The sequence below is a fragment of the Megascapheus bottae genome, chromosome 11 (genome assembly GCF_031878675.1).
Source record: "Megascapheus bottae isolate mThoBot1 chromosome 11, mThoBot2.hap1, whole genome shotgun sequence".
Taxonomy (NCBI): domain Eukaryota; kingdom Metazoa; phylum Chordata; class Mammalia; order Rodentia; family Geomyidae; genus Megascapheus; species Megascapheus bottae.
The window spans coordinates 58,729,175-58,741,714 of NC_143519.1; the positions used below are offsets into that span (position 1 = coordinate 58,729,175).

The 12,540-nt window shown below is 37.9% G+C and overlaps 1 protein-coding gene and 1 long non-coding RNA gene across 2 annotated transcripts in view; both read left to right on the forward strand.

Annotated features, from left to right (window-relative positions):
* LOC150057167 (uncharacterized) overlaps window positions 1–12,540 on the forward strand; it is a 99,132-nt gene that overhangs the window by 8,858 nt on the left and 77,734 nt on the right. The gene's annotated exons all lie outside the window — the stretch shown is intronic.
* LOC150057169 (phosphatidylinositol 3,4,5-trisphosphate 3-phosphatase TPTE2-like) lies at window positions 1,104–12,538 on the forward strand. The gene is made up of 4 exons (XM_090342444.1): window positions 1,104–1,122; window positions 1,223–1,311; window positions 9,783–9,844; window positions 12,386–12,538. Exons 2-4 carry the CDS (start codon window positions 1,227–1,229, stop codon window positions 12,536–12,538), a joined length of 300 nt encoding a protein of 99 aa, XP_090198570.1. The 5' UTR covers window positions 1,104–1,122; window positions 1,223–1,226.

The following is a 12,540-nucleotide window of genomic DNA, read 5'->3' on the forward strand; positions in this document are numbered from 1 at the left end:
TTCATTTAATTGTAAATATTACGTAGTAAGAAGTCAGATCAGAAATCTCTGTAATGCACTGGTGCTGTGTGAGCTTGGCAGCACAACATTCCCTAAGAAAGAGATGGGCCAGTGAGACCGAAGAGGCAGACTTACAGAGGAAGTGCTCAGGAAAGATCTGCTCGTGCTCTTATGCTCAATCAACTCTTCCTGCCTTTCATGCCAGATTGTATCACAGACAATTCAGCAAGTATGTTCTATGATCCACCAGAAAGGGTTGGTGATGAGAACAAGGCGCATGATGAGAAACGACAAAAGAAAACAGAAGAAAGAGAAGAATGTGCCCCCAGTTTCTCTGCTGTGTCTGTCTTCAGTTTTTCTCCTGTCTAGACATTAACACCTGTCTAGATTTTTTTATGGTGGTATGGGGTTTTTTTTGTACTTTATTTAGGGTTAATGTATAGAGGGGTTACAGTTAGATTTTTTTAGGTAATGGTTACATTACTTCTCAAACCGTGATACCCCTTCTCATGTTTTTGTCTCCCTTTCACTGTCCCCTGATTTCCCAATCATGATTTTTATGTACATTTTTATTGCATTTTATTGTCAGAATAAACATTTAATGATATTTTCACGGACTGAGCATTTAGACAGCACCATTAACCTCTGCTTAGTGGTACCTATGTAGTATGATAGAATAAGCAGTCTAGAAGATAGAATAAGCAGAATGCAGGATGATAGGATATGCAGTCTGGAAGATCGAATAATCACTCTGTTAGAAGGTTAAAGGTAAGGAATATAAAGCATGAGCTGATTTTAGATTACTTGGGATGAAAAAGTCTTTAAGGACAAGAATCTGTCCCTAACGTCCTTCATGTCTCTTTGGCTCTTTGGTCCACTGGTCTGCCTGTGTTCCTCTCAGGACCTTTGTGCTGGTGATGTTAAAAATCATTTTAGAACAATGGAAAGGAGATAAGAATTCCTAAGAGAAATTTTAAACTTCGTTCCTAACTTTCATGTCAGTAGGCATACAGCTCTGACACATATCTCATTTCTTTCAGGCGAACGGTCTTATGACCCAAAATATTTTCATCACCGTGTGCAGAGAATAATGATACATGACCACAATGTCCCCACTCTTGAGTAAGTCTGATGCCACACTGATGGTCAGAAAAGCACTAAATTCACTGGGCTTGAAATTTGGGAATGAATTTTAATTAACTAAAAATTTTTGTTAAACCAGAGAGATGGTTTCCTTCTCTAAAGAAGTCATTGCCTGGTTATCCAAGGATCCTCACAACATCATCATAATTCACTGCAAAGGTGGAAAAGGTAATGATGCTTTCCTTTCTGTCTCCTTTGTAAAAAGATAGTTGAGAATAAATATTGACGGGCAGTAGGAAGATACCTACTGCTACTCCTCAGATAGATTCATCATTGCTAACATATTAATATTGTGTTTAAAGGATGAAAGAAGCAAAGAATACTAAAAGAAAATAGAGAAGGGGAGGGAAGAACAAAGGAAAAACTAATGTAAAGAAGGGAGGACAATGAGCTACTTCCCTTAATTGCTGATTATATGGGTTTCTTCCATTTTGGTTTACCCATGTATACCTGCCTCCCCCAAACAGTGTTCAACTTCAGGATGGTATTGCATTTGTATCTCATTTGCAGCGATGCCTTTTTCTTCTTTAGCTGACAATGCTGCACTTGTGTATCATGTAGATGTAATACTTTCCTCTTTATATACAATGGGGAATGCTGAATGAAGCTAGTTGACAAATGCATTCTCGCCTTGGGCTTTTAAGATGCTCTTCCCCGTTACCTAGTGACATTGAGAATTGTTTCATAAATCTGTTGGCCACTTTAAGGTTTCGTTTTCAGAAATGTCTTTCCAAGTACTGTGTCCTACCACACTGCCTTTTGATTCTTGGGAGTGTGGGGTGATTTTGTATTGTTTCTTGGCATTACTATGGTCGGAACCCAAGGCCTCACACGTCCTGGGGCCCTTTACTACTGGAGCCACTTACATTCCTCATACCTGTTTGCTTTAGTCATTATTCACATTGGTTCTCACTTTTCATCCTGAATCCAGAAAGGCCTAGACTGCGACCCTCTTTAACTTTTTCACACACTTGGCTTCATGGATACGTACTGTGATGCTCTACTTTTTACTTGAGAAGAATTCTTGTATAGATTTGGGCTTGCCTTGAATGACAAACCTCCCCATTGTCTATATCTGAATAGCCAGTAATACAGCCACTATGGCTGGCTTTGTGTTTTGTGAGCATTTGTTTGGTTTTGATTGAGTCAGGATTTCCCTAGTCTCAAGCTCGTTATCTTCCTGCCCTTACCTCTGTGTGCTGAATGGCAGAAATGGCCACCATACCTCCCTCTTTGTCCTGCTTTAGGAAAGGTTAATGTATTGTCTTGCTATTTGTGTTGTTTCTTAACCCATTTTGGAGATTCTCTGGTTCCATAGCGTATACCTCTTTGCTCAGCTGATTATCTACTTTATTTTAAAAATTTTAGTGTATAGAGGGGTTACAGTTATATTTGCCAGATAGAAGGTGCCAAACTTCTCACACATCTATATCCCGTCTCATGTTTTTGTCCCCATTTCCCTCTGCCCAACCCCTCCCCTGATTTTTCCCCCCCTATATCAAATACACAAGTAAACATCTAGATAATATACCAGGTAACAAAGTGGGATACTGTAACAATATGAGATTAACCAAAGGGCAACACAAGAGTAGAGAGAAGAACATAATACATTACAATAACAGTCACTTATAATTAAGCTCTTGTTTCCATGTCCTGGTAGTCCATTAATTTGGCCTCATCCTATATGGCATTATGTGTGTAGGATTTGAGCTACTGTATTCCTCAGCTAGGGGATGCCCCTAGGGGCATCCTAGATGTATACTAATTATTACAAATGGGAATCCATTGAGCCTATGTTTCTTTCAGTACTTCACTTAATATGATTTTTTCCAAGTTTTTCCATTTCCTTACAAATCGTGTAATGTCGTTCTTTCTGATGGCGGCATAGAATTCCATTGTGTATAAATACCACATCTTGGTGTTTCAATCATCTACTGAGGAGCATATGGGTTGGTTGCATACCTTTGCTATGGTAAATATTGTGGCAATGAACATTGTTGTGCTAATGGCTTTAGTATGTCCTTGTTTCTGGACTATTAGGTAAATGCCAAGTCGTGGAATTGCTGGGTCATGGGGTGATCTACGTTGGTTGCCTTTTGAGGAACTGCACACTGCTTTCCATAGTGGTTGAACGAGCTTGCACTCCCACCAACAGTGTAGTAATGATCCCTTCTGGCCACATCCCAGCCAGCATCTGTAGTTATTGCATTTCTTGATCATGGCCATTCAAACTGGAGTGTGGTGGAATCTCAAAGTTGTTTTGATTTGCATTTCTTTTATGGTTAGAGAGGTTGAGCATTTCTTCATGTGTCTATAGGCCATTCTTATTTCTTCTTCAGAGAAGACTCTAAGTCTTGGCCAATCTTTTTCAAGGATGGTTATTTCTTTGGAGCTTAATTTTGGAATGATTCATTTTTTTTAGCTGTAGGTATATTTTAGATATGAGGCCTTTGTCTGTTGTATGATTAGTGAAGATCTTCTCTTCCTCTGTGGGCTTTCTATTTAACCTGCTACCTATGTCCTTTGACGTACAGAAGCTCTACAATTTAATGCATTCCCCTCTGTCCTAGCTATATTTAATTTTTTGTGCTTGTTTGGTCTTTATTAACAAAGTTTCAACCTGTGCCAGGGGGACTTAGTGTATCTCCCATTCCTTCTTGTAAAGTTTTTAAGACCCATTTGGAACTAATCCTAGTGTAGGGTGACATAGAAGGTACCAACTTTAATTTTCTGGAGGTGCTTAACCAGTTCTGCCAGCATCACTTGTTGAAGAGGCTGTCTTTCTTCCATTCTATTTTTTGGGCTCCCTTATCAAAGATTAAGTGGCCATAGGGTTGTGCGTTGATTTTTGGGCCTTCAATTTGATTCCATTTTTCCTCTGTCCTATTCTTGTGCCTGTACCAAGTTGTTTTGATTACTGTAACTTTGTAATAGAGTCTGAAATTTGATATTGATATTCCCTCAGAGTTGCTCTTTCTGCTATATAGGGTCTTTTATTATTCCATATGATATTGTGGATTTCTTCTTCAATTTCATTAAAGAATGACATTGGGCTATTGATGATTATTGCATTGAATTTGTACATAGCCCTTGGCAGGATTGCCATTTTCATGTTGTTAATTCTTCCAATTCAGGAGCATGGGAAGTTTATCCATTTCTTCAGATCTGCTTAAATTTCATTTTTCAGGTTTTTGAAGTTTCCATCATAAATGTCCTTTACATTCTTAGTTAATTAATTCCTATGTATTTTATTTTCCTTGAGGCTATTGCAAACGGAGTTGTTTTCCTGATTGCTGCCCCAGTCCCCTCATTGCTGGTATACAGGAAGGCTGTTAATTTTTGAGGGTTAATTTTATACCCTGCTACCTTGCCAAAGTTTCAAATCAGCTCAAGCAACTTGCAAGTAGAATCTATAGATTTCTTTAAATAAAGAATCATGTCATTTGCAAAGAGGGAAAGTTTCACTTCCTCTTTCCCTGTTTGGATCCCCTTTCTACTCTTGCTTCTTTTCTTATTGCTCTGGCTAGGAATTCTATACTATGTTAAAGAGAAGTGGAGAGAGTGGGCATCCTTGTCTCATTCCTGAATTTAGTGGAAATGGCTTTAGCTTTTCACCACTAAGTATAATGCTAGCTGTGGGTTTGTCATACACAGCCTTTATTATACTGAGGAATGTTCCATGGATTCCTAGTTTCTCCAGAGCTTCTAGCATAAAGGGGTGTTGGATCTTGTCAAATGCCTTTGAGACAATCATGGAATTTTTGCCCTTGCTCCTGTTGATGTGTTGAATTATAGGAATTTACTTGCGTCTATTGAACCAGCTTTGCACCCCTGTGCTGAATCCTGTTTGAGCATAGTGTATAATTTTTTTTTCGTAGTGTATAATTTTTTGAGGAGTTGATGAAGATGGTTGGCCAGTATTTTGTTGAGCAGTTTTGCATCAATATTCATCAAAGAGATGAGTCTTTCTTTGATGAGTCCCTATCTGGTTTTGGGATGAGGGTTAGGGTGGCTTTGTACAATGAGTTTGGCAGAAGAGTGTTCACTTTCAATTTCATTGAAGAGCTTGAGGAGTATTGGTGTGAGCTCTGTTCTGATGGCCTCATAGAATTCAGCTGTGAATTCATCTGGCCCTGGGCTTTTCTTGGATGGGAGGTCTCTTATTGCCATTTCTATTTCGGGACTTGACATAGGTCTGTTTATTTGGACTAGGTCTTCTTGGTTCAGCTTGGGTATGCTAATATTGGCTAGAAATTCATTCATCTCTTCTAGATCCTCAAATTTGTTGGCATAAAGTTAGAAATGTATTCCGTTATGATGTTCTGTACCTTGGTAATTTCTGCTGTGGTATTTGCATTCTTATCTATGATTTAGTTTAATTTTGTTTTGTTTTGTTTTGTATTTTGGGGGCCTCAAATCTAAACTATATCAGCAGCTCAAAAAATTGAATGACTCCAAAACTAATCTCCAAATTAACAACCATCCCATTAAAAGATGGGCCAAAGGCGGGGAGTTTGGCCTAGTGGTTAAAGTGCTTGCCTAGCATGCACAAAGACCCGGGTTCGATTCCTTGGTACCACATACATACAAAAAAGCCGGAAGTGGTGCTGAGCTCTAGCTCAAGTGGTAGAGCTCTAGCCTTGAGAAAGTCCAAGGACAGTGCTCAGGCCCTGAGCTCAAGCCCAGGACTGGCAAAAAAAAAAAAAAAAAAAAGATGGGCCAAAGACTTACAGAGAGTCTTCTCTGAAGAAGAAATAACAATGGCCTATAGACACATGAAGAAATGCTCAATATCTCTGGTCATGAAAGAAATGCAAATCAAAACAATTCTAAAATTCTACCTCACTCTAGTTACAATGGCCAGGATCAAGAAATCTAGTAACAACCGATGCTGGAGGGGATGTGGCCAGGAGGGATCACTACTACACTGTTATTGGGAGTGCAAACTTGTTCAACCACTATGGAAAGCAGTTTGGCATCTCCTCAAAAGACTAAACATAGATCACCCCATGATCCAGCAATTCCACTACTTGGCATTTACTCAATTGTCCAGAAACAAGGACATACTAAATCCACGAACCCAAAAATGTTCATCGCAGCACTATTTACCATAGCAAAGATATGGAACCAAACCAGATGTCCCTCAGTTGATAAGTGGATCAACAAGATGATGTGGTGTTTATACACAAGGGAATTCTATGCTGAGGTCAGAAATAATGACATTGTCCCACTTGTAAGGTAATGGAAAGACTTAGAAAAAATCATATTAAGTGAAGTAAGCCAGACTCAAAGGAATATATGCTCAATGGTTTCCCTCATTTGTCATAATAAGTAGAAATCTTGGGCTCTCCTAGCAGAGATTTACAATAGAACAAAATCTAGTAAGCACCTCCAGGATGTAGAAACAAAAGCCATATAATGAGTGATTGTTGTCCTTAATGTACCATGTTATGTCTCATCTCTTTTGCTGTCCCTTGGTTGTCTCATATTATTACAATATTTCACCTTGTTATCTGATATATTTTACATATACTTAACTGGTCATTTGAAATTGGATAGGGAAGGGAGGAAATCAAGATGAATGGGGGGATGGGGGAGGGACCATGACATGAGAATGGTATCAAAGTTTGTGAAGTAATGCACTTTTTATCTGATAAATATAATGTAACCCTTCTATCAATTACAATAAAAGATGTATGGAAAAAAAGAATCCTGTCATCTGCAAAGAGAGAAAGTTTCACTTCCTCCTTCCCTATTTCAACTTCCTTTATGTTTGGCTCTTGCCTTATTGCTCTGGCTAGGAATTCTAATACTGTATTGAACAGGAGTGGAGAAAGTGGGCATCCTTGTATCATTCCTGATTTCAGAGGAAATGGCTTTACCTTTTCTCCATTTACTTTTATGCTAGTTTATAGGGTGGTGGTGTAAGATATACTGAGGAATGTTCCATGATTCCTACTTTCTCCAGAACTTTTTGCATCAAGGGGTGTTGGATCTTGTTAAATGCCTTGTCTACATCTATTTAGATGATCATGTGATTGTTGTCCTTGCTACTTTTGATGTGATGAATTATATTAACCCACTAGCATGTGTTGAACCAGCTTTGGATCCCGGTGATCAGTCCTGTTTGATCACAGTGTATAATTTTTTGATGAGTTGTTGAAGTTGATCGGCCAATATTTTGTTGAGCAGTTTTGCATCAATATTTATTAAAGAACTGGGTCTCTGGATCTCTTTCTTTGATGAGTTCCTGTCTCGTTTTGACATGAGGATTAAGCTGGTTTCATAGAATGGGTTTGGTAGAGAGCCTTCACTTTTAACTTCATTGAAGATTTTGGGGAGTATTGGTGTGAGCTCTTCTTTGAAGGCCTTATAGATTTCAGCTATGAATCCTTCAGGTCCTGGGCTTTTCTTGGATGAGAGGTCTCTTATTGCTTTTTCTATTTCATTACTTGAAGTGGTTCTGTTTAGTAGATTTAGATCTTCATGGTTCAGTTTGGTTATTTCAATATTTGCTGGAAATTCGTCCATCTCTTCTAGATTTTCAAATTTGTTGGCATGAAGATTTGACAAGTAATCCCTTGGGATGCTCTGGATATTGGTAATTTCTGTTGTTACCTTGCCCTTCTTGTCTGTAATTTTGTTTATTTAGGTGTTCTCCCTTCATTTTTTGATCTGATTTGGTAAGGGTCTGTCAGTTTTGTTAATTTTTTCCAAGAACCAACTCCTTGTTTGTGGATTCTGGGGTTTTTTGGATTCTTAATTCATTTGATTCTGCTTTACTTTTAATAATTTGTTTCCTTCTACTAGATTTTGGTTGGGTTTGGTACTCTTTTTCCAGCATTTTAAGTTGTACCATTAAATTGTTGGTTTGAGATTTTTCTGTAGTAAAACACACACACACACACACACACACAGCACACACACACACAGAGCTCACCACATCCAAAGTCACAAACAAGATATTCTATAAAATGAGAAGTTACCTTGTAACTTATAAGACCTATAAAACTTACAAAGTAAGTCTATGATTAGTGTTTTGAAGAAGACCCTCCATACTGATTTCTCTAGTGGATAGACTAATTTCAAACCAACCAACAGTATACTAATATAGTTCATTCTCACCTTTCTGTTCCATACTTGCCAGCCTTTGCTGTTTTTTTTTATGACTTCCATTCTGCCTTGGTGTGATGAAATCAGCTCAGATTCTATTTGTATTTTCTTTATGGTTAAAGAAGTTGAACATTTCTTTAGGTATCAATTAGCCATTTGCATATCTTCTGAGAACCAGACCTCAACATGAATGACTTCTCACCTGGCATTTAAGATACTTTGTTTTTGCCTATGTGAAAGTTTCACCCAGGCACTGGTAACCCATGTTACTCAGGAATGTGAGATTTGTGGCAACTCAGGCAAAAAAAAATCCCTAAGATGGTTGTCTCTGTTTAACAAACAAAAGGCTAGAAGTAGAGATAATATGACTGAATTGGTAGAGTACCTTCTCTTGATCAAAAGAAGCCAAAGGAGTTCATGAGTTGAAGCTCCCGAGACATATACTCACGATGAGATCCATCCTCACTGGGAAGGCATGTCCTCAGTCCAAAATATGTGACTCAAATTGGCAAGCTGGAAAAGGCAAAGGCTAAGGAATTGGCTAGTAAGCTGGGTTACATATGCAATGTTGATTTCTCTGATGAAAAATGTGTACTTTTCAGGTGAAAAGGTATGTTAAAAATTAGATTATAAGGATGAATATAGAAAGAGAAAAGAACATATTTTCAAACTTAAATTTTGTAGGACAAAACTAAGATATAAGTAGAAGGTAACAGAAGAGACTTAGAGGATGAGTGATTTGAAGCAGGAAGAAGTCAAGGACTTGCTATAATTGTCAAAGTATTTGCTACAAAACACTATCACACACACACACACACACACACACACACAGGCAGAGGCAAAGAGAGAGGGAGAAGAGAGAAAAGCAGGCATGTAAGCTGAGGTAGAAAGTAAGCAAGAACACTACAGCAAAATACTTAGAATTACATAATCTGAGGAATAGGAATATACGTATTCATTATGCTTGTCTCTATATTCTTATGTTTGCAAATGTTCACAATACAATTCAAATAATACAATTACATAGGGACTACAGTTCTAGTTGATAATGTGGGTTCCTGCTTGCATTTGCACTCAGCACCTGGCACGTGCTTGGCCAGCATTCTCCCACTTCAGGTATATGCTCAGCTCTGTTTTGCTTCAATGCTTTTTTTAGATAAAGTATCCTACATTTTCCTGAGCTGGCATCAGTCTGAAACCCGTTTCTATGTCTCCCTCCCAATGAGGGCTGTAGATGTGAAGCACCCGGCCCATCTTGCTGGTTGAGAATGGGGTCCTGCTTATTTTGCCTAAGCTGGTTGGAATCATAACCATCCTGATCTTCCCACCTGGGAATCTGGAATTATACATGAGGACCAGAGTTCTTTTCATTACATTAATGAAAAATAAAGTCTTACTATTTCTCAATTGGAAATTTTGAGACAGCAACACTTCAGAAGAAACAGTACCAATACCAAATGCGTATTTGTGAGTGTATTTTTACACTGGAACAAAGGTTTCTTGAACTCATTTCTGCTCTTTTCTAGGACGAACAGGAACAATGATATCTATTCTACTTCTTGCCACTGGCACATTTTTAACCGCAAAGGTAGGAAAAAGGTTTTGATACTTAGTCTTTTATATGTATTGAATTTGCTAGTTCTGAAGCATTCATGGTAAAATATTAAGGAAATGCTTAGCTCATGGTGATTAAGTGAAAGTGAAAGCCTGGATTAATGCAGCTTTGTTTAATATGCAGTTATTTACTGGACTTGTACCCTTGTATTCTTGTTCTGGGCCAAGCCTATAGTGAGAGCAGTGAGACACAAATGCAAAGGAATGTCCAAATTCAGAATCACTAAGAAGAACAGCATTTTAAGGTATATTTTTTACCATCTATAAGTAGTTGCCATTCAAAAAAGCAGTTTGAGAATTCAGTGCATTGTGAGTAAGGTCACTCGTTCATCATTCTCCTCCCTCCATCTCAACCCACTACTTCCTTCCTACCATTTCTTTAATGTTGTAGGATATACACATGACTTTGTAATTCCGTATTTAAGAAATAAGAATCAACGTTTTCTAAAAAGCTGTATCCTCATTAACTGACTTATGTAATTGTAGCCTCTCTGTATAACACCTTTATAATGAGTTTTAAAAATATTTTTTATTGTAATTAATAGGAGGGTTACATTACTTTCGCCACATAGAAGGTGCATTACTTCACATACATTGATACCCTTTCTCAAGTCTTGGTCCCCATTTCCCTCCCCCCACTCCCACCCTCATCTTGTTTTTGCCCCTTTCCTATCCAATTTCAAATAACCAAATACGCATATATACAATATATCAGATAACAAAGTGAAATACTATAAAAATATGAGATAACCAAGGGACAGCAAAAGAAATGGGAGATAACATAGTACATTAAGGACAACAATCACTCATTTTATGGCTTTTGTTTCTATTTCCTATAGGTCCTTTCATTTAGCGACATACTGTATGTCCTTATGTATCTAGGTTTTGCTCTATTGCAAATCGCTGCTAGGAGAGCCCAAGGTTTCTACTGATTATGACAAATAGGTGAAACCATTGAGTATATGTTCCTTTGAGTCTGACTTACTTCACTTAATATGATTTTTTCTAAGTCTTTCCATTTCCTTCCAAATGGAGTGATGTCATTCTTTCTGACAGCAGCATAGAATTCCATTGTGTAAAAATACCACATCTTGTTGATCCACTCATCAATCGAAGGGTATCAGAGTTGGTTCCATATCTTTGCTATGGTAAATAGTGCTGCAGTGCACATCGTTGTGCTAGTGGCTTTAGTATGTCCTTGTTTCTGGACGGTTGGGTAAATGCCAAGTAGTGGAATTGCTGGGTCATAGGGGAACTCTATGTTTAGTCTTTTGAGGAGCTGCCATAATGCTTGAATGAGTTTGCACTCCCACCAACTGTGTAATAATGATCCCTCCTGGCCACATCCCCTCCAGCATCTTAATAATATATATATATATACATATATATATAAAGAAATTAGGCACAATAAAAATGTGTGATGGAAAAATATAGTCTTTTCAATAATTGGTATTAGGACTTCCATATGTAGAAAATTAAAATTGGGTAACAAAGTGAGATACTATACCAATATGAGATAACCAAGGGACAGCAAAGGAGATGAGAGACAGCATAGTACATTAAGAACAACAATCATTCATTACATGACTTTTGTTTCACTATCCTGGAGGTCCTTTCAATTAGCTTCACATTATATGTCCTGATGTATCAAGATTTTGCTCTATTGGAAATCTCTGCTAGTAGAGCCCAAGGTTTCTACTGATTATGACAAATGAGGGAAACCATTGAGCCTAAGTTCCTTTGAGTCTGGCTTACATCACTTTGAAAATTGATAGGGAAGGGGGGAAAACCAAGACGGGTGGGGGGTGTGGGGGGGGAGGGAAACGGGTACCAAGACATGTGAAAGGGTATCAATGTATGTGAATTAATGCACCTTCTCTCTGGCAAATACCATGTAACCCTTTTACTAATTACAATTAAAAAAAAAGGTAAATGAAAAAAAAAAGAAAATTAAAATTGGATCCTTGTTTATCACCATGCACCAATATCAACTCAAATGAATTTAAAGACCTCAAAGTCAGGCCTGAAACATTGAAACTATTGCAAGTTGGAGTAGGAGAAATATTAGAACTGATAGGCATAGGCAGGAACTTTTTGGAAATAGTGGCAAGGCCACAGAAAGTAGGAGAGACTTGACAAATGTGATTATATCAAAATAAAAATTTTCTGCACAGCAAAGAACATAGGTGCTAAACTAAAAAGACAGCCAACAGACTGGTAGATCTTTACCAACAATATATCTGACAAAGTCCTAATATCCAAAATATAGAAGAAGCTCAAAAATTAACATCTCCCCCAAACTAATGAGCTAATCAGTAATTTGGCAAAGGAGCTAGAAAGACCTTTCAAAAAAATAATAAAGTAATTTTTAAAAGAATCAAAGGAAAGGTGGGCATTGTAGACTTGTGCCTGTAATCTTAGCCACTTAAAAAGCTAGGAACTAAGAAAGTTCATAAGTAGCTCTGTCCAAAGAGGACAGATAAGCACTGTGATTGTATTAACCCCTTTTCTGTAGGACAGCCTGGAGTATTTCGGGGAGCGCAGAACTGACAGAAATGTGAGCAGTCAGTTTCAAGGAGTAGAAACTCCTTCCCAAGTAAGTTTCTCTTGTCACAAAGTTATTTATGGGGAAATGTTAGTGGCACATTTAGCCTGGTCGCATCTGTAACC